The sequence below is a fragment of the Charadrius vociferus genome, unplaced genomic scaffold, assembly GCF_000708025.1.
Source record: "Charadrius vociferus isolate BGI_N301 unplaced genomic scaffold, ASM70802v2 scaffold151, whole genome shotgun sequence".
Classification (NCBI taxonomy): Eukaryota; Metazoa; Chordata; class Aves; order Charadriiformes; family Charadriidae; genus Charadrius; species Charadrius vociferus.
In genome coordinates, this window is record NW_009646933.1 from 1,103,836 (window position 1) to 1,125,869 (window position 22,034).

At 42.8% G+C, this 22,034-nt stretch overlaps 1 protein-coding gene across 1 annotated transcript in view; it reads right to left on the minus strand.

Moving 5' to 3' along the window:
- Positions 1-22,034, minus strand: part of LOXHD1 (lipoxygenase homology domains 1) — a 161,632-nt gene that overhangs the window by 42,012 nt on the left and 97,586 nt on the right. Inside the window, exons 25-31 of the mRNA XM_009894748.1 lie at positions 20,248-20,429; positions 17,247-17,363; positions 12,057-12,219; positions 9,338-9,492; positions 7,680-7,889; positions 6,140-6,263; positions 952-1,160 (exon numbers count right to left, since the gene is read on the minus strand). Coding sequence (XP_009893050.1) covers positions 952-1,160; positions 6,140-6,263; positions 7,680-7,889; positions 9,338-9,492; positions 12,057-12,219; positions 17,247-17,363; positions 20,248-20,429 — 1,160 coding nt within the window. The remainder of the gene's footprint in view (positions 1-951; positions 1,161-6,139; positions 6,264-7,679; positions 7,890-9,337; positions 9,493-12,056; positions 12,220-17,246; positions 17,364-20,247; positions 20,430-22,034) is intronic.

Below are 22,034 nucleotides of genomic sequence, written 5' to 3' on the forward strand. Positions count from 1 at the left end.
GCATTAAGAAAATGGCTTGATAATAAACTCAAATCTAGTATGGGGACTTCTCAGGGTGCCAGAATCTATTGCTTGAATGAAAGCTAATGGGAGTGCTTCAGTCCATCAGCTGCTACAACAGGACATACAACTGCAAAGATTTTTTAATTAGTTAGGATTCCGTCTGAATACACAAGCATGTGCACCAACAGGTAGGTTTACTGCAACACCATGCATGGGGTAAAAATAAAATTCAACAGGCTCTTGAAGTCCTCAGATGCTGTGCGTTTCAGCTCTTGGGGGCTGGAGCAGGCTTCCAGGAGATGGAACTGCCATATGAAATGATGTACACAAACGCACTGGAAGATTCATGTGAAGTTTAAGCTCAGTGATGGAAAGTCTATGCAAATTCTGTCTCCCTGAGCCATAGCAGGAAAAATGACTCCTGCACTGAAATCTGTTTGTGTATGTTACTTATGAACGATGATTAATTTTCTTCTCTAAGCCCGGGTCCTTCAAGCTGTAAAAACAATTTTCATGTTTAGCTAGAAAATTATACAAGATGTGATTCTCACTGCAGGCACAATTTATGAAACCCAACTGGAGGTACTGTAAAAATCAACTGGGAAAAAGACTGATAGAGGACTGCATCCTGGGAAATTTCATTGCATCTGTCAATAACAGGGCTTGACTAAGAAAAAATGGTGCCAGAGATAGGACAAAACTGGGATATGTTACAGCTTCCTTATAATTCAAAATTATCTTCTGCCTCCCAAGGGTCTTGGTTTTGTGAGCTGTAAAGCGTACTTATTTTCAGGTTCAGACATATGTGAAATCTCATTAGCAATCCCTGCTTACATTCCTTTTAGACCCAAGTGCCTTTCCTTCACTGCTAAGAATAACAGGAACACATGACATCTTTGACCATGTATTTCATATGCCTCCAGTGTTTGTGCTGCATTCACAAAGTACCTCCACTTTTTTGATCTCTCCAACATCGAGGCCCCAAACAGAGAATTTCTCTACGGAGCCATCTGCAAACTCGTCTTTTCCTTCTGGGAGATCCAGCCACAGCCTCTCTGTCTGCACTTTCTGAGGGCCCATGATGATGATGAACACTCGGCTGTCAGTGCTGGAGTCAAACTCTGTGCCCGTCGTGACGGTGATGTGGTACGGGATCACTGCAACAAACAGAGGTTTAGTCATCAGAAACCCCACACACATGCGCTTTTACACGAGATTTCAGCAAACCAGGGACTCATCCCATCAGAGGGACCAGTAGTGTATGTTAAAGAGGTTCACATCCTGTTGAACTCGTTTGGAGAAGGGGTAACTGCATTGGGCTACAAATGTGCACGGGAGACTAATTTCCCATACACACTTGGGACTGAATTCTGCAAGGGTTAATTTCCCCAGACAACCCCACCAGCTGCAAGTCCAGATTTCTCCGGAATAGTGAGAGAACAGCAAAGGGCTTGAATCCTCATTTACACTGAGAGACCTTCGTGAAGATGAGACTGAGCACCTAAATTTTAAATAGGCTATTAGACCAAAGCGATCTTACACTCATTATTCAATAAAGGCAAATAAATCTATGCTGACCCCAAGGTAAACCATCACTGACTGAATGTCCCAGTACAACCGCAAATGTTCTCCTTTCTGCTTCATTCAAGGATTGCTGTGATCTATGGGGCAGCTCAGGGTTTCAGCATTCCTTTGCAAATCCAGGCAAACTATGAATAATCCTTGTATTAAAGGTAGGTCACACAATATTTTTATATAATGTATAGTAATATTGATTAGGGGAAAAACCTTCAGGCCACGGCTTGGGACTTAGCAGGTTTTTCTGTGGTTTTCAGAAATTTCAGTTCAGCTGTTAAAAGGGAGGAGGTGCCAGACTGCTTTTCAAGTGCTTTCCAAAAGCTCATTTGGGTAAGCCGAGCAGGCGGTGCAGAATTAGACGCTGAATACTCGTTTGATTTCTCAGAACATTTGTGCAGGGCTGTTCAAACTGTTCTGACAAAATTCAGAGCTCTGAAACTTGCCTCGTCACAGACTCAAAACTCAGCCTGGCTTCATCATCACTTTTTTTGATTTAAAAAAAAGAAGGTTTATAAACCTTGACAAAAAACTTGGTTGGCTTTCAAATCATCCAGGATTGACATCTAATTTTGCTTTCTGATAGCTAATAACATTTTTGGGGTGGGGGTTGTACTAGAAACTCACATGAAGCTCAGAATATCAGGTAAGGCTGACCTTCCCATCAAGCTCAATATCAGGGAAGGCTGACCAAATTTGTTCTTACCTCTGGACAGAGCAGAACCCAAAGAGATTCATTCAGCCCCAGTCTGAGCATTTTGTGTACGAGCACAAAATGAACTGATGATTAGGCAAGACTTATCCTCCCCTTTATGGTATCATTTACATTTCAGTGTGCACATCAGCATAATTATATGCATTGCATTCTTCACAAAATAACCATTGGAGCTGCTGTTATTAACAGGATAAAGGGTTTAGTTATAAACAACACAGATTTTATAAGAATATGTTGAGGGGGTCATGTTTAGAACTGCTGCAGACTCTTTTAAAAAAAGTATATTTTGAATAGGGACAAAATTTTCTTTTATACGGTTTTTACTCTGTTCTCCTGTGACAGACTAAGTTCACAGAAGTACCAGCATTTCCAGCTAATGTTGCATCCTTAAGCCAAAGTACTTGAAACACTTATATAAAAAGTGACAACTATAAGAAATTGTTATCATTTCCCACTTTAAATAACGGATAGAGAGACATAGAGTAGCTTGCTGGCAGACAGCAGGAAACAGTGTTTGCTGCTCTTTCCTTTAAAAACTAGAAAAGCGATCCTTTAGTATGTTTATCTCTCCTCTCCATTGTTTCCTTCTTGCTCTGGTACTCCATAGTTCTACTTCTTCAAACATGGGAGAATGCAAAACTTGAGGTAGATGGCCACAGCAGGACACCACACGTCCTCCAGCCCATCTCCCTTTGCCCCCTGCTTCCTGGAGTCTCTGTTCAGGCTGTTTGAGGGCACGTGTCCCCCTCACAGGGCACTGGGTTTCATTAGGGATGTAGACCACACTGTGATCAGAAGACTTCAGGGCAGTTCACAAAACCTTTGTGTCAAAAGCTACCCTAACAAAGTACCAAATTCGGCCTCAAATTGATGAACTTGAGCTGGGTGAGTGGATTAATTACCCTTGTCTTATTTGAGTTAAAGGAGGTTGTAGAGAGGTGGGGGTCAGTCTCTTGTCACTAGCAATAAGTGATAGGACAAGAGGAAATGGCCTCAAGTTGTGCCAGGGGAGGTTTAGACTGGATATTAGGAAAAATTTCTTCACTGAAAGGGTTGTCAAAGGTTGGAACAGGCTGCCCAGGGAAGTGGTGGAATCACCATCCCTGGAGGGATTTAAAGCATGGGGAGACGTGGTGCTGAGGGACATGGTTTAGTCGTGGTTTTGGTAGTGTTAGGTTGATGGTTGGACCCGATGATCTTAAAGGTCACTTCCAACCTAGACGATTCTATGATTCTACCTCCAGCAGTACCTTCCAGCATGGAGCAGGGGTCCCAGTTCAGACCCAAGCAGGTACCTAGTCAACAGGACCTTTTTCTGTGCTCCGTCCTCACATCACCTCCTGCCCCTCAAAGGTATTCACCCTCTGAGCATGGCAGAGTCAGAACTGGGCAGCTCAAATTGTGACTCCCTTTCCCAGGCAACTCCTAATACTGCTTCCCCTAATCAACTAATTAACAGCTGGCTTGTTATCCAGCTCAGGAGGTGGCTGTCTGGCTCACACAGTCCATCTTATCTGACATTCCTTCAAGATGCAGTTTTCTTAATGAGGCCATGTCAGTGCAACAGAGATAGTGGTGATGACAAGCTCCAGGACTCAGAGAAGAAAGACCACCCTGGTACAATGGGGATGATGGGAACTATCCTAGCTTGGCTGCAGGGGGATTCTCATGGGAAATGCTGATGTTTTACCCATTATTTGTGAAACTACATGGAATGCCAACATGGCAGATGTTATCCATTGTCTCACCACAGAAGTAATATCAGAAGGAACTTGGGAATCACTTATTTCTCGTTTGAGCACGATATGGGATTACAAAAGAAGGGTTGCCCCAAGAGACATGGGTTGCAGACCAGGTTAAGCAATACGCAGCATTACGTCTGCGTCACACCTTACAGACTTGGGACATGCAACCCAGGTATCGCATCACAACAAGCTACCGGGCATCCAAGGAGCTGCTGTAATCATTTGCGTGAATTCCCCTGGACCATGTCAGTGAAAGCTATCTAAAACTCCTAAGCCAAATTACATCATTTTACACTTGGCTTACCATGGAAGTTTAAGATAAGTTTAATTATTTTGCACTTCCTGTGGACTAAGAGCACACACAGACAGTTACTGTGACTCAGCTGCTGCCCAGTTACTTGGTACAACACAGTATCTTAACCATACATCTAAAATCTTATTGTAAAGCTAAAAGACCCCATGTAGGTTGACAACAAACCGTAGGTGCAATTTAGATGAAAAGCCATTGTCCTGGAAGTCAGAGGTGGTTAATCAAAAGGTATATAAATACAGAGAAAAAAAAGCCTGTGTGGTAATGGAATTATAAGGAAATATCGATGGACTGGGGAAGTTTTCCACAAAGGTTATTTCAGCCAATGGACACTGATCTTCCAGGCTTCCTTCATAGCCAGGTCAGAAACAAAACCTGCATAATTTTCCCACTTTGTATCGGCAGCATCTGAGCAAGACTAACCTCCCTGCACAAACGCTGGCCTTTGCAGATGCAGTCTGGCATATTTCACTTCTTGTAAGATGCAATCCAGAAACAGATTTTTCTTTTATATTCAGCTTTGCCTTGCCTCAGGAACCAGAGCCTAAAGACGAAACTTTACACCAGAGCCACCAAGTGTTCCCATCAGTCATTTGAGCAGAAAACTCAGCCCAGAGTTCATGGACTCCCCGTCTTTCAGTGACAGTGCTTGCAGACCCTCCTGCTCTGCCCAGTTATAAGACAGACCACTTTCTAGAAAAGAAGAAACTCAACTGAGCACTCTCAGTTGCAGATTGTTTTCTGAGAGCCAAGAGACTTATCTGTGCTCTTGCTCAGCTCCCCGTGTCCCACTCCTCTCCCAACCCAACAGCTGCTGTGATGCGGGTAATGTGTTGTAAGGAAAAAACCTGAAGGGTTCTAAAATAAATCACATCTAAATGCATATTAAAGAAACGTCCTTGGTGATGAGGCACTACTAGCCTGATCCTGAAAAGGGGAGATGACTTAAGCATGACAAATAAAGGTCTCAGGAAATTCAAAGCCTTCTTTGGAAATTGAGATGTAATATGCTGCGTGAAACATGATCTTGAGTAGGTCAAAGAGATATAGGAGGAAAAAAACCAGCTGATATCAGCAACAAGAGCTACTTTAAGGAATCATGTAGAAAAGAGCCTCTGATAATCCACGGGAGGCTCTTCTGGTGATAGCAGGTCTGACTACGGTTCCTCTCACTGCATAGAGCTTTGGATCTTTTGAAGGGCACGTTAGACAAAATTATATAAAACTTGCATAAATTTTTCCCTTAACTCTATCAGATCCCACTCTTCAGAGGGTAGTGTCGCTTCTCCTCACCTCTGAAGTGCTGTCTGCAATGAAGTTGTTGGTGGAGAAGGAGGAAGAGAGAGTATGATTCTTCAGGTCAGTGGGCTTCTTTCTGAGCAGGCCCTATGGATGTCATTGACTAGCTCCTTTTCCATATTTGGTGGTTTGGATGCACTCATCTAACCTTAGGTGACAAAATTTGGGACTGTAGTTTGCTGTAGAGGTCTGCTGTGCCTTTTACCTCACCACAACAGAAAACAGTGTACCCTTAAGTAAACACCTACTTAACGATATTGTCAGGTTGTCCAAAGTACCACACTGCCTGGAGAACTTACGTCTGCTGGCAATGAAGAGGTTAATTCTGACAAGCTACAACATCACAAAACTCCACAGGAGAGGAAGAAGAGGTGAAGAGAAGCAATTTGCTGTTCTGCCTCTCCTTGCGTTTCACCAGGACGAATGCAACATCTCAAGCACTGAAAGCCAAGAACACATGCAGGCATGCAATCAAACATGGTGCTCGCTCACATGATCCTTCTTCTGCTGCCTTGACCAAGCTGGATTTTTTCCTCTCCTTCAGGTTTGCATTGCTATCCTGACTCGACAGGCTGAGGGATGAGCCATCCAGGCTGTTTCGGTCACCATCATAGCTCTAGTTGGAAGGCATGTACGGGAAGGTAATGAGGTTGAGCTCTCAAGTGTTGTCAGCTGTTCCCATGTGCCTCCAACAGCAACATGAGAAGAAATCTTTGTACTTCCCCAGGTAGTGTTTTGCTCAGTGTAGCCCAAATAAATGTGACTTGTCATTTACTGCAGGTCATTCATTTGCTTCATCGGTAACCTTGACAGGCCATTTTGGATGTGCGTTATAATAAAAGAAAATATAATGGACTTCAATGGTGTGTTGTAACTTTTCTCTGCTACCTGTGCAAGCAATAGCCACAGAAAATTCAGATGGAAGGGACGGTGCCAGATTTGCTTACCGAGGCACACACTGTGGTGTCAGACTAATTGACCTGGTACAGGTCAAAGAGCGTAACAGGGAGAGTGCTGCAAAGCTGAACGATACAAAACATTTATTATACTTGAGGAGTTAGTGCAGATGCATTCAGCATCATTGTCCAATAAATGTGAGGCTCTTACCACACAGTCATATAATTTAAAAAAAAAAAAAAAAGTTATTAGCTTTTCCTCATTATGAATTAATATGAGCAACGGGGTAAGTGTGACCACAAGAATTCACAGCATTGTCTGCTGCAATTTTATGAGGGAGCATATGGCAATACTCATCTATGGTGTAACTCTTCTTACATCCATTCTGTTGTATTCAGGATGAGTTTGGCCCAAGTTCATTGATGATAATTTTAGTGGTAACTGTCAATTAAAATGTCACTGTATTTTGCAAAGTGGACTCCTTAAATATAATGGACTTATAATCAGCTGCTTTATTATGCTTCACTGTATAGAAGCGAGACAGGTCTATTAATCGTTTTTGCTAATTTTAATTAGTGTATGTACCTCGAATCCCAATTAGCTATATTAGTCTGATAAAGCAACAGAGAATGTGCAAGTAGAAAGTGCATTTCACTAAAGGCTATTCAGTGCTTTGAGCGGTAGCAAAGAAACTTGATTTTTTCATGTTTGGCATTGGTGGGAGAAGTTGCTGCAAAGATAAACCCATCCAGCCCAATGAGGATGAAGTCAAAGGACCCGATATTTTGGCTCGAGGACTTTGAATAGTGGGACCCATAATTAATCCACTTTGTGAATACAGCAAGGACAGCAGCAGGGAAATATACAGTGCATCAGCAAGGTATTTGACTCTCAGCTGAAGAGTTTCACGTAGACTCCTAGATTTTCCTGGTCAAATTGCAAATTACAGAGCTAGTGATACTGGGCTGAGAGTGTCCATACTTTCAGCACTTGCCTGAAAATCACAAATTCATTTTGGACAAGTAAAAAAGCGTAAGTCCTTAATGATCTGTCTTGTACTTCAAGCAGATATTCAATCATTTTACATTTATTAGTAACAGTTGGTTGGTATCACAGTTTTGAGCCGTAACCGTACCTGTTCATAAAGCGTACGCTCTATCTTTTTGTCCTCTTTCTTTTTGGAGAGCCAGCGCTCACACAGGAAAACAAACGACTCCTCTGTGGTCTCATCCAGGATCTCTACTTTTTCCAGGAACCAGTCAGGACTGAACATGCTATTGTCATGACGAATCTTGATCTTGTACAAAATGCCAAGGTCCACAGCCTGTATAGTGAACGTATCCTCCTGCAGAGTGTTCAACAGCAGTTGCTTCTGTTAACGAGCTCTCAACGGATCATCTACCAGACAAAAGCGAACGCAGACTCCAGAGCACAATATGTGTTTAAATTCCATCTCACGTGACGGTGTTTGGTTAAAACCTTTGCAGCAGTCTATAGGGGCATCTCCGTACGCTAAAACTGTTCTGCGGGGAAGTGTTTTGAAGCCGGCTTCTGCTATGAGGGGAGCAGCACAAAATGCCACTTTTACAACCAATTACAATATTTAATTCCCGGAATTTTACACCCTGATTTTTAAGTCTAAGTGAGACTTTTCCGCCAATTTGGGCTGGTTTTGGCTGGGGTAGAGTTAATTTTCTTCACAGTAGCTAGTATGGGGCTTTGGTTTGGATTTGTGCTGGGGACAGTGCTGACAACAGAGGGATGGTTTAGTTACTGCTGAGCAGTGCTTACACAGTGTCAAAGCCTTTTCTGCTCCTCACACCACCCCACCAGCGAGCAGTCTGGGGGTGCACAAAAAGTTGGGAGGGGACACAGCCGGCACAGCTGACCCCAACTGACCGAAGGGATATTCCATACCACATGGTGTCATGCTCAGCATACAAAGCTGGGGGAAGAAAAAGGAAGCAGGGAGACATTCAGAGAGATGGCGTTTGTCTTCCCAAGTCACTGTTAGGTGTGATGGAGCCCTGCTTCCCTGGGGATGGCTGAACGCCTGCCCGCCCATGGGGAGCAGGCAATGAATTCCTTTGTTTGCTTTGCTTGTGTGTGCTGTTTATGCTTTACTTATTAAACTGTCTTTATCTCAACCCATGAGTTTTATCACTGTTGCTCTTCTGATTCTCTCCCCCATCCCACTGGGGGGGACTGAGCGAGCGTGGTGCTTAGCTGCTGCCTGGGGTTAAACAATGACAGTAATCCAGTTAGGTTTGTATGGACAATCCAGGTAAAACAATCTTTGCCATCATTATATCTGAGTATCTCCAGTTGAGGCTGTGAATGTCACTCATGGACTGACCACAAAGTACCACTTTTGGAGTTATTTTTTCAAACACAGCTGTAGTTTAGGTCCCATCAGTTTATCATGCTCAGGAATTAATCACAATATATATCATGTACGTGCAAATCAGTTGCACAGAGGCTACAGGAATGAGAGACCTCAGGTTCTGTGTGCTCTCAAATCTGCAGCTAATAAGTCAAGCCAGTTTACACGGACCAAGCTCATAATTTGTCTATCAGTGACTTCACAGAAACATCTACCAATTTGCTGCAGTGCCTGTCGGTTGTAATACCCAGCTGACAATCTACACCAAGCATTTTAAGAGGTAATGAACATGGTAAATGGAATCAATCAATTCGTCCCTCATAGGAAAACTCAGCCTATAAAGACTGTTGTGGACTTGTTAGGTTACAGACTGTGAAATCGAAAGTGTTATTAACCCGTTGCATTTATACCTGTCCTCTTTCAAACTTGTTGAAGTTTGTTTCAGATTTGCTGAGTTTTCTCTCTCCTGTGTCTCCCAGATCTCCGTAGATATTTAGGAAAACATTAGCATCTGTCCCAGCACCATAGATATCTCCAGTGAATACACTGATCTTGTACGTGTGAACTGTAGAAAGAAAGAGAGATGTGATTTCTGGCCAGGTGAATTATCAAGGTCTATCTTAGATACTGAATTCGCCTAAGAAAATGGTCTCCAAACTTTCTGCTCATCACTCAGTTCTTGGAGGTTTAAAATCCCATATCCTTTATCCTTCCAGGCTTCTGGTAATGATCCAAAGACTGGAGAATCACTGGGCTGAAAGTTGCTGACTTTCCTTTTCTCCATCTAATCAATGCCTGTGTATTGCTTTGATCGCATCGTTCACAGTTAAAAATGCAAAGAATCATTATGGTGGTTACTGGATGCGAAATCGATAGAGGTGAGGGAACTCTGCACCTCTTCATACCAAGGCTCAGGGGACCTACATCTGAGAACAAGTGATTTGGTGTTGTGAATTCTTAATACTCCATCTTCCATAAACAAACTCCAGGGATTCAGATGTGCAATTACCACCAGAGTTAATGGCATGTATCTCTATAAATTCCCCAAACAGAAAGAGAACAGATTTCTGTGTCCTTTTGCTGAGACAGTATTTAATTAAGGAAGAGTTGGAGCTGTACTGTTTAAGTACCCTTTTCCTTTAGCTTGCTCAATGATGATCCAATAAAACCTCATCAAATCTTTAGTAATGTGCTTTACTAAACCTGTTAAATACTCTTATTTTTATTTTGCTACTCTTTTCCCAATTACACAGGGAAAACAAACAGTTACCAAAAGCATCCTCATCAGGAAAACAATTAGGGACTGTGCAAGTCTCTGATTACCCTGGTGGCATACAAACCTTGGAGAATGCCTCTTTGCAAACCCCAGGGCAACGCAAGCGAGGAAGAGGCACAAAATCTTAGGATTCTTCTTTGTACATTAAATTATCTATACTGTCTTTTTCTTCTGTACCTTCCTTTCCCAGTAAAACAGGGTCTAGCCTGCTTTGTCATCCATCAAAGGTTTCCATTGATTTCTCTAAGGAAAGGATCAGGATCATCACCCGAGACCATTCTTCAGGCTAGGTGCAAGGCCAGGTTTTCTGGTTTGCCTCTTCACATTTTGTCCTACAGAGTTACAGCTTCGTATTTGAGAGACAATTGCTACATTAGTAATGAAGGAAGGAAGGCATATCGTCTAATTAGTCAATGCATCCATCTCTGGTTCTTGCTTACCAGTTCCAGAGACCTTCAGAACTGAAATGCAGTCTACTATATAAAAGACAATCCTCACAACACCACAAGCTGATTTTCCATTGCTGTTATTTACACTGTGTCACTGCCCAAGAGGTATGAGGACTCACAGAGATGCAGATGATAGAATTCCTGTCCCAAATATATTTAAAGCAGAAATTCGCAAACTTAGCCCCAGCTCCCAGCCAAATGAAACCCTCAGTTATCCAAAAAACCTATTCCGTAGATTGTAAAAGTTGTTTTAAGGCTTTGCCTATAGAAGGGAAAAATGAGTCTCCCAGGTTAGTTAAAACATGGTAACTAATGCAAGGTAAAGCAGCAGAAGTTAGTAAGTTAAAGAAAATGCCATGCAGGCATCTAGCAGTCATGCCACTTACTAATTGATATTAAAACCGTCTTTGCCTCTGCAGGAAAACTATCTCCCATGAGCTACCACGTGGTTCCTAACAGGAGGAAAGAGCTCACCTCTCTCTTCTAAGGGCACAGTGCAAAGGCTCCAGCCTTCCTTACAGCAAGGCACCTCTCCCCATGGCAATGGAAAACACTTACAATCTATATAAATTCCACCCTGACAATGGTGTACTGTAGATGCAAATCAGGCATTTTGAAAAGAAACAGGGAGAGAAAAGATTTTCTCTGTTGAATCATCTTGTTGCCAGATGCAAGAACCAAGAACGAAAATGGCAGCTGAATTCGGTTTGCTCTGCTTGGGATGTAGGTAGGTTCACGACTTCTCTCAAGGGCAGAAGGAGCTCGGGGTGGGAAAAGGAGGTCCTAGAGGAAAAGAGTTAGGAACAGCTGGGCATACAGACAAGCAATGAGTTTAGGATGAAACTTCAGTTCTTGTTCAGTTGCTTCAGCTACCAGGAGGGCCAGACCCTGAATGTGAATACTTTGTAAGACGGGCTCAGAGCTGCATAAGCATTTATTCTCCTCCCCCGTGGCAATTTAGTGAGGTGAGAGTGGCTGCCTAGAGCCAAATTTTTAGAAGGTGTCCGTATGTACCTAAAGAGCAGCAGGAAAAGCAATTTTGGGAGGAAAGAGGAGCATAAATCAGACTTGTAGAGTAGGAAAGGAAGGTGAAGTTGGGCAAACAAGTCAAGATGTTTCCAGAGCCGGGGAGACAAGACAGAAGAATTTTGTTAGGCATCAGAGGAGATGTACAAACTACGTCTCTGTGAAAGGGTGTCTGTGACAGGTTTATAAATGCCCTACAGGAAAGCAATGGCATTATTGCACAGAAGTGCTTCAGGTATATGAGAGGCCAGAGAACAAGAAGGGGAAGGAATGTGAACAGTCGTACCAGAATTGCATTTGCCTGAATCACACATCCAAATGTTTTGTTCCAAAAACATCAGACAAATGGATCCCAACCTACTGCTAGGACTATATTACCTTCTAATGGGTCTTCAACCTCTTCCTCTATCTGCTTGAGAGTCCCGTCCTTCATGAGTTTTTCAGTAAAGATATCGGACGGTACCAGTTCTCTGATAATCTCGCCGTCATCTTCAGACTTTGCAAGCCATCTTTCACATGGAAATGTCACAGTTTCTGAGCCCTGAAGTAAACATGGCAGAGATAATCTCTTCAAAACAACATGAACACATGTTAGCATTTCCCCTTTGAAAATACTGTGACGTGCAGGCAAGGATTTTCAACTCACGTATGTATGCATGTGTATGTAGATGCAGACCTGAATTAGTATACAGAAATATATTTCCTCCAGAAAGTGGACGTCTGAGCACTCTGAGAAGCAGCACTGAATGTGTAGCAGAGAACTGTGTTCCCAATGGCTGCGTGAGACTGGCTTTATGATCCAGTAGATCTCTGCCCTTCCCAGTTTTTGATCTTACAAATTCCTAATCAGGACTGCACCATTCCCGCTGAAGCTGTGTTTTACTGAGACTCTACAATCCCGCTTCAATCCTATTCAGGCAGCATTCCCTTTGAAGTCAGTAGGGGTTTTTTTCTGAGTCAATGCTTTAAGATTTTGCCCTATAATTCTGTGACTCAAACTGGTTTCCAGGCAATTCCCATATGTGCATTAAGAGGAGAAAAATAGTGATTTAATTTTTGATCTTTTGTTTTGACTTCACTTTGGTGGAAACAAATATGATTTCTATCATCAAACAAACAAAAACAATAGAACATGTGTTTTCCACTTGGTAAACAAAATCAATCCCAGACTACTCATTAAGAACAGACCCCTGTAAGGCCTCCAAGATGGGAAGAGGCAGGCAGCTTTCTATGTGTCGGGCACCCCAGGCTATGTCACCATAAAGAAAGGGGCATGAGCCATCATGCAACTTGCAGAGCCCACAAGTCTGAACAGAAAAAAAAAAAAAAAAAAAAAAAAAGAAGTTAGTTTTAATCTCACAGTGACTAAATAAAGGAAGAAAAAAGATGGTTCTTTCCTTGCTGACGACATCATTTCTCTCCTAAGTATCACGGGGGCTTTTTGCTGTTTCCAGTACTCTGTGTGCCACCACTTTCATGTATAACATACATATGAACACTGATCACCTTAATTGCTCTCGTGTAATTATTTATCAAAGCAATACGAGGTCCTTTCTTGGCTATTTGACTATTTAAATACCAAAATATCAATACATAGTAAAAGAAGTGAATAGCTCTCACTGTAGCAGTACCAAATATACTTATCTCTGTGTACTGCTGCTCTGTTCTGCCCTGAGCTGCCGGATCCTGCTCTCCTGACACCATCACCGGAGAGGAATAGGTTGTTCACCCAACATCAGAGGTCACGGCTAACCTGGTCTGAACAGGTCACTGTACCACCACGCACGGATGCCAGACAAGCTGATCTGCAGGAGCTGAAACCCTCCGAGGGGCTGGTGTGATCGAGGGTCTGGAGTCCGCAGCAGAACCACCCTTTGAACCCACACAGCCCAAACCTCCGGCTCTCAATAGAACACCGATTCTCCTCCTCGCTGCTGCTCCCGGCAGTGCTGCCGTTTAACCCCAGCCTTGCAACGTTTAACTCCATCAGGCGGTTTGGAGCATGACTCGTATAAAATGGTGTCAAACAAAACCGGCAGCACTTTAGATGATTTCAAGTATTTTACTTTCAAGAGTTATTTGTGCTGTACAAGCCAAATAGCACCTAATGACTGGCCACACCGCTACCTCTGCCTCCCCACTTGGGCACTGGCTGTCTGACCACAGAACTTGTATTATCTCATCGCACGCTGCGCCGACGAACAGCGCTTATCTCCCCACCCACAGTCTGGGAAGAGAGGGCTCTCCAGAGCGATGCTTCAGTGCTGAAACTCTCTCCTCCCGGCAGAATTCCCACTTCAATCATGTCTCTCGTTGAAGCTTTTAACTGCTCCTAAACATTCATAACATTGGCTGTACGTGCCATTGATATGGACGCTGTTTATTTGGTAATAGGATGTCTAGGGACTGGAGTGCCTGCACAGTGGGGCATAATGTGCATTTACCGCAAGAGTTAATTGTATCATTATTGTTAATCATCGTGTCATTGCCACAGTTTTTATTGGAGTTTCCTTGTTAGTGATTGCATTAATATTTAAGTGACGCAAAGTGCACTGTTTTATGTTACCCAGGGTAAAATCCTCTCACAGCTCCGAACAGGATTTGTTTCATTAGAGTCTGAGTCTGGCCCTAAGCTAGACGAGGGATATGATAGTGTGCTAGAAGTCAGTGCTTTGCCCTTCTCCAAGTTGTAACAAATGAAATATAATTATCAGATATAATTGGCATGCTAAGACAGAGCTTTATTGGCATGCAACAATCCTAGTTTCCTACCCAAGTGCTTTCAACTTAATCTGAAAAGTTACTGACCTCATTTTTCTTTTGCAGCATTACAGATACATCTAGACACATCTTAGCAGTCTAATCAGGTAGCACAGCTTTTAGAAGCGTTGGCAGCATATTGCTATCCTGTGGCAGGTCATAATATCCTGCGGCTGATCAGCGGCATCGTGCAGTGCTCTGCTTTCTTTTTTCCCATGCCATAATCAAAAGATCAGCAGAATTGTAAATGTCGCCATTTTTAAGTTGTTCGCAGTTTTCCTCCCTTCCTTCACCTTCCTGGGTTTCTCACTGTCTGTCCTTCAAAGCTGCTGTAATGACTGCAGAGCCGTGCAGCCCCGAGACGCTTTCTGGGCTAATGGAAGAGCACCCAACATGGAGCTCTTGGGAGCTTCCCAAAGTGCTCAGTCAAGGGTAGGAGTAGAAAGAGGCAGCCCAGGAATCTCTTTTCCCTTGGTTTCCATTCCTTTGCGCATCCCCCTCTTCGTCTTCCCTAGCTTATGACCAACAACAATATCTCCAAAACCAACACCATCTTATTCATTAACCTAATGAAGCTGTACAAGGCAAGGGTTAGTCAACACACAGATAGAGGGTTTGATAATAACAGACCGGCAAAAAGGTGATCATGAGAATCAAAGGGTATTGGCTTGTGAAGAAGCTTCTACAGGAAGATACAGGCTTGAGCACGATGAGGAAGTTTCAAGGCAGACCTTTGAGCTGATTGTGAGGCAAAGACAGTAAAATATATCCTTGTCCTGGTTTGAGGTAAAACAGGACCAGTTTTATTCAGTAACTTCGCTTCTTAGCTGGGCCTCTTCTAACTGCTGAAATCAACTGCCTATTGTGCAGACAGTGTTCACTGTCTCAGAGTGATAACAGACCTATGTTTATAGTTGATGCCAAGGCGTGGTATGTGGAGAGGCTCTTCCTTATACTTATTGCTATAGCACCAAGGCCAACCAACTTTGTTATTTGCCCCGTTGGAGGGTCAGAAGTGGAAAAGCGCAGTGGGGTCCCACCTGTGGGGAGGAGCGGAGAGGACAGGTGACCCCAAACTGACCAATGGGGTATTCCATCCCATCTGCCTCATGCTCAGTATATTTATTATTAATATTTCATTAAAGTAGTTTAGTACCTTCTAAACTCTTAAGTCTCTTCTTCCTCCTCTGCCCCTCTCTTTGAACGGGGGTAGAGGAGAGCATCTGTCAGTCCCAGCTGGGGTCCCCCAGGTCCCCAGTAGCCCATTTGGCCTAAACCATGACATTTTGAAAGAGGAAGCAAGATGAGAAGTAGTTTCACCACGACTGAGCAAGCCATGTTTACACCGATACGTGACACTACAAGTCATTTCACAAGGGGGCAGAGCTGAGCATTGGGGTGGAGATGAAAGCTGTCATTCCTTCCAAATAAGGGGAGAAAGGACAAGACAGAAGAGAGAGCCCCAGTGTTCCCAAACACAGCTACTACTCCAATTCTGAACTGGACCTGAGGAGGTGATTTTCTTCTGAATTTCCCTGCAGCCAGACTCATTCCTGTTCCTACAGCCAGCATCCAAGAGCAGGGCCAAAGAACAGTTCTTATGTGGAAAAGATCAGATGAGGAGAGGGACTTTTTACAAGAGCATGTCGTGACAGGACAAGGGGTAATGACTTCAGACTGGAAGAGGGCAGATTTAGATGAGATATTAGGAAGAATTTCTTTCCTGTGAGGGTGGTGAGGCATTGGCCCAGGTTGCCCAGAGAAGCTGTGGCTGCCCCATCCCTGGAGGTGTTCAAGGCCAGGTTGGATGGGGCTTGGAGCAACCTGGTCTAGTGGGGAGTGTCCCTGCCCATGGCAGGGGGGTTGGAACTAGATGATTTTTAAGGCCCCTTCCAATCCAAACCACTCTATGATTCTGTGATTCTATGAAGATGACCAATCTGGCTGCTCTTGCCTTAATCCTGTTGACTTGAGCAACCAAAAGTCCTAGGAATTAGCTTGATGTTTTTCATATGAGTGATTCAGGAACTTGCACTGCCAGGCATTTTGCTTGTCTTAATTGTACTGGCTCCCTGCATTTATTCTTCCAGAATTAAGGGACTGATGAAAATATTTCTTGTCCATGCCTAGCAACAATCCTTTTTTCTTTTAAAATGGTACACCCACTTCCCACTTCCTTCCCTGTGATTGTTCAAAACAAAACTACACAGGAAAATATGAATCTTTGGCCTCATGTCACCCAAAACCACCATTATCTAAGTTAGCCTTGGGCACTCTGGGATGGCCAGCGACAGTGGTGTGGTGCAGCACAGGGACATCTGCTCAGCCTTGTAACTCTTTAGCTGTACGTGCACAGAAATGGGTACAAAGCCAGGAATCTTCCCTGTCACTCCAGCAAGCAAGTCATGATAATGTTGCCTCCAAAGCCAGCAGGCAGATTGCTCCTTCACACAAAAGATAAAGAGTAGCAAAGACCTCCATAACATCGAGGAGCAACAACACTGCGTTGCTACCATCCACTGCCAGGAGGAAATAACTCCATTCTAGTCAAAAGGTATAGCAAGAACAGCATTTCTAAAAAAAACAATGATTGCAGAGTCTTATAATCAACATTTGAAGAATAAAACATGGTAATACATGTTTGCTGTCCCCAGATCCCCAAGCTCTAGCAAGTTCATTAGTGTGCATTGCTCTTTAGGGAGTCATTTTTCACTGTTAATCACGGTTTGTATACAGAAGATGCGCTTTGGGAAATGGAAGAGACTGCTAACGGAAACATATTGCAGAGTGCTGGGAGTCACAGCATACCTTTCCATTTGGCAACAGTCTCCGAATCGCCACTCGGTCCAAATGCCATCCTGAGTTCAGACCTCCACCCTTGTGTCCTATGCGAATCTTTTCAATAATGTCACCAACATCCTCCAGCTACATAAAAAAAAAAAAAAAGAAAGAAAAAAAAAAGAGAAAGATTATGGCACGAACAACAGGTGACTTTTGAGACACTGCTTCTTTAGCTTATTTCCTATTTTGCTGGTCTGTATGAAGCCCCAGAGGAGCAAATATTAGTGTTGATGCCAATTATGCCCTAAGTTGCATTTTAGCTAAAGGGTTTCCCTGAACTTCTTTTCCAAAAATGGAGAGAAACTTGCTCTACACAAATTACCCACTGTCTGAGATAGGTTTGGTTGCACAGCAGCAATCCTGCATCTCAGGCTTCTCCGTATGAGTGGGAATGACGGTAATTTTTTTGAAATTGCAATGCTACGGCATCTTATATTGTTCCTTTGATATCCCTTTCCATTTTAAACACTTATGTGGACTCTTATAACACTGGAAGAACAGCTTTGAGGTCAAAACACAATATTAACAGCCTGGCATTTTATATTATTTCTGTCCTATTCCACCACAGAAACCCAATGCTGTTCTGAGCAAGTCAACAGGATCACTATTTTATGAAGTCGCTGATGGTTTTTCATGCCTCACCTTACCACTTGAGCAAGTTGTTAACAGTTCATTACTCTTAAGACACGTCCCTTCCAAAGTTTTGAACGGGAAAAATGATATTTGCTCCTAAGTAATAGCTTTTGGTTATTTCAGTGGAAGATTTTGTGTAGTTGATCTTTAAAAAAACAAGGCTGGCTGCAAACCCCCGTTGCACACAGGAGAGGCACGCTGAGCTGTCTTTCTGTCCAGAGGGACTTGGAGTCTTTTTTTTCTTGGAAGATGAGAAAACTGAACATCTCAATTTGCAACACTGGAGACAACTCCCTCCTTCTCTTCCCAGCTGAGAGAATTGCCCCATACTGAAGCAAAGACATCCATAATTTCAGAAGACTCCTCAACTCAGTGAGACTGGCTGCACTATTCAAGGAATTCACGCTCCAAACAAATGGGGTTTGAGCCCTGCCCTCACTTTAGACAGCAAAACCACCATTGCAAAATAATTAAATGATCCAAACTAATTTCTAAAACTCATGCATGCACACAAGTATACACTAGGGGAAAATTACTTTCTCCTCTTTTGTCCTGTCCAAATACTCTTCTTTCAATGAGGCTTTTAATCAATACATAGCAATAAATTGTCATTTCTGCAGTAAAGATGCCTCTTAAAGAAGAAGTGGTCTTTACCCTGCTGTAGGCATCTCCAGTAAATCATCACTTGGGAGCATAGCTGAGACCAACCTCTAATCTTTTTTGCCCCTTTTGTAAAATACAAAATGGTGGGGGCAGTTAAAAGCACTAAACCAAATGGGCAATTCTCAGTTGGTGTCTCCTGAGATCCCCAAATTGTTTTTAAGGTCTGTTGAACTCCAAATTATGGCTCTACACAAGTAGGTAAAAGAAGAATGTATTTTGCTGCATCCCCATCTCCTGCAGCAAGAGGAACTGATGAAGAGAGAATGAAGTTTGGGGACAGGTTAATATGATGTTGTAAATCTGGAGAACAAACTGTATTTTTACTCACTTCCTCTAAGAAAGGTACTGATGTTTCAGATTCTACCAAACCTAAAATAAATCTTATGGAATACAGAAATAACAATAACTCTTAGTTTAAAATTTATACCTATGGATTAATGCAACCTCTATTATGAAAAACTGTGTAGAAACTCCACCAAAATAAATCTTATTCTTTGTTTTTAAGGAATCATGCTGGGGATTTATTTCATGATTCATGCCATATAATAACAATGTGGGCTGGGAGCATTTTAACTTGTTAAAAAGTTTGGTTTAAGATTTGCCTTCAATTATTTTATAAAAACAAACGAAACTCAAAACACAGAGAGGTTGTGCAGTCCTCTACAAAGTCAGTGTTGATATTGCAACCAGGGAGGGAAGGGGAGGACATGAAGCTGTACCAAAAGGACAGGCCAGAGCAGGACTGCCTATATATTTTTGCATTTCACAAATTCTCAGTAATAAGAATATATTATAAATAGGAATTGCGTAATACTGTAGAGGTAAATGAGCTCACTTAGTGACATGCACTGGTTTGCTGTTTGCATACAGTTGTGCAAATGCTTCAGGAAATACTTGCTAAGATATTTCAAAAAGTTAGCCTCGGGTATTCAAAAATGAGAGTCTGCAGCAAAGTAATGGTCTCTCTGTCTGAGGATACAGAGAAAGAAAGCATGATGCTTCGGTTACCATAGAGTTAGAATAAATGAAGAGACTATCCACCCCAAATGAAGTGCTACGTAAGTAGTGAGCACCATGGACCAGACCCTTCAACATGATCTGCTGACACACGAACATGAAATGATGCAAACAGACCTTAAACACAAGGTAACTAGTTTCAGCGATACTGCAAGCATTTGGTTCCTGTTACCTTTCAAAGTATTGCAAACTGCAAGAGAAAGCAAATATGCAAGCAAACACGAGTGATAAGGAGAGGTACACATATTAGATCTGGCATGCACGGAGACTGGTACCCTCTCTATACCAAGTATGGTCAAGGAAATGGACAATGTAAAGACCTTCCAAAGTGGCTCTCGACTTTACCTGGAATGGCAAACCTCCACATCCCTGTATCGGTACATCTCAGCTCCATGATAAAATTGCGCTAACCTTTACGAGGCTTAACATGGGCCACTGGGACACTGCATGTTGATACTTTTGAGTTGCTGTTAACTGGAGGTGAGCGAGAAAAGACGTGATCCAGGACACAGTAAATCTGCCACAGAACAGAGTTTTGAAACCACGTTCTTGGAGTAAAAGAGCTGAATAGCTTTCTCTAAAAGAGGAAAAGTTCCCACTTCACTCCATTTTCTCTTCTTAATCCTAAGATGACAGCGAGCATCTTTGATCTTACCTCCACAATGAACTGATTCACCGAGTTCCTTTCAAAATACATCCTTTGCTCTCTCTTGTTGAGGCACAGGGATTTCTGCTGAGTGCAGATCCCATCACTTCCATAGAGAACAATGAAGACATCTGCATCCGTTCCAGCTCCAAAGATATCACTGGTATAGACTGTGATCTCGTAAGGAACAACTGAATCAGAAAATGGCAGAAAATGGAAACAAACCAACAGAAGTTAGTAAGCAGCATACCAATGCTCCTAAGAAAATTTTAATGTAACAAAATCTGGATTAGAAAACTCAACAGTTAAAGAGGACAGGGATCACACGGTTGCGGTCATTTAGTTATCAACCTGGTCAGTACTATGAGAATCCAGAGGAATTGCATTTAACCCTATGAGACCAACTGACCTTGATGCACATCTGTTTATTGAGATTTTGGGGTTAATCACATAATCAGAAAGCACTCCATGTATTTACACCTGCCATCTAAAGTTCTTGAAACAGGATTTAGTTCAACAGCTCAAGTCTTAAAGCAAAACATGAATTTGCAAATTTTTGAGCAACTAGGCAGATGGATGATTTAAGCTAACTGGAGGCAGTATATAAATATTCAAGATAGCCTTATTGATAAAAAATCTCCCAACACTTTCATTACTAAACAAGTGACAAAAATCAGTCATGAAGAAAAGAAATAAAACCCTCTGCTGTCCACTCTGGTCTAGTTTTCTTTTAGTACCACCATCTCTGTAACACCAAGGCAAACAGGATAATTACTGCCAGATCAATGGGGAATGTAGAACAGTAAGGATCAAGCCCCTAAATACTTTCTTATTCTGTTCCCTTGGTTTCTCCAGCATGTCCCATGACCCCAAAATCTGACGCCTCCTTTTGTTCTTTTCTATCTTCACAGCTGCTCAGTCCTGAGTCCTGCTGGAGCATGACTCAGACTTGCTTAGGAATAATACTGAGCCAGGAATAAGACTGGGGTCTGTTCCTGGCTCTGCTACAGTTTTGCTGAAAATCCTCACTTTCCAAGGTGAGACGCTGTTTAGCGCACAGAGTAAGAAACCTATGTTCAGATGTCTGCACATCAAATAGGTGCGTACATCTCCAGACGTCATCACTAAAGCCAATGCAGCTTAAAGAAAGAGTCAGACAGGCAAATGCAGGCATATTGCTCGGGGTTAGCTGAATCACACTTAAAAGCCACCCTGTGTGAATGACCAAACATTTATTGGTGATAATGGGAATTCAGACACTGCGCTGTCATGAGGACACGTCAATTCAGGTGTGCCATTTGGCAAACTGAATCCTGTCCTAATCTCCTCTATATCCTTTCTGAAATCTATAGATGAAAAATACACGGTAAGTCTCAGGCATCCCCGATTAGCTGCAGGGACTCCCCCTGCCATAAGCAGACACAATACCTGTAGTCCATGTCGCTACGCAAAAGCACAGCCTTCGACACCGAGTGGTGTCACCAGGATCTGCTCCTGGCCACCCCCCCTCCCATACACCACCCACCCAGCTTCCACCATTTCCCATCCCTCGCTACAATCTCCTCAGCCGCTTGTCATCTGCATCCTCCTACACTGCAGCAACTTCAGTCATCTTTGCTATTTACACCGCAGCACTTTGTGCTATATTTCAGATTCAGCATCTCTGTTAGGGTAGAGAGAAGGTTTCTGGCACCATATCTGGAGTAACTCTGATTATGCGTATGGGAGACTGATCATTCATTAAAAACCCCGGCTCTCTAAATACAGTTCTCAGGAGAAGAGAGATGCAGAAGTTC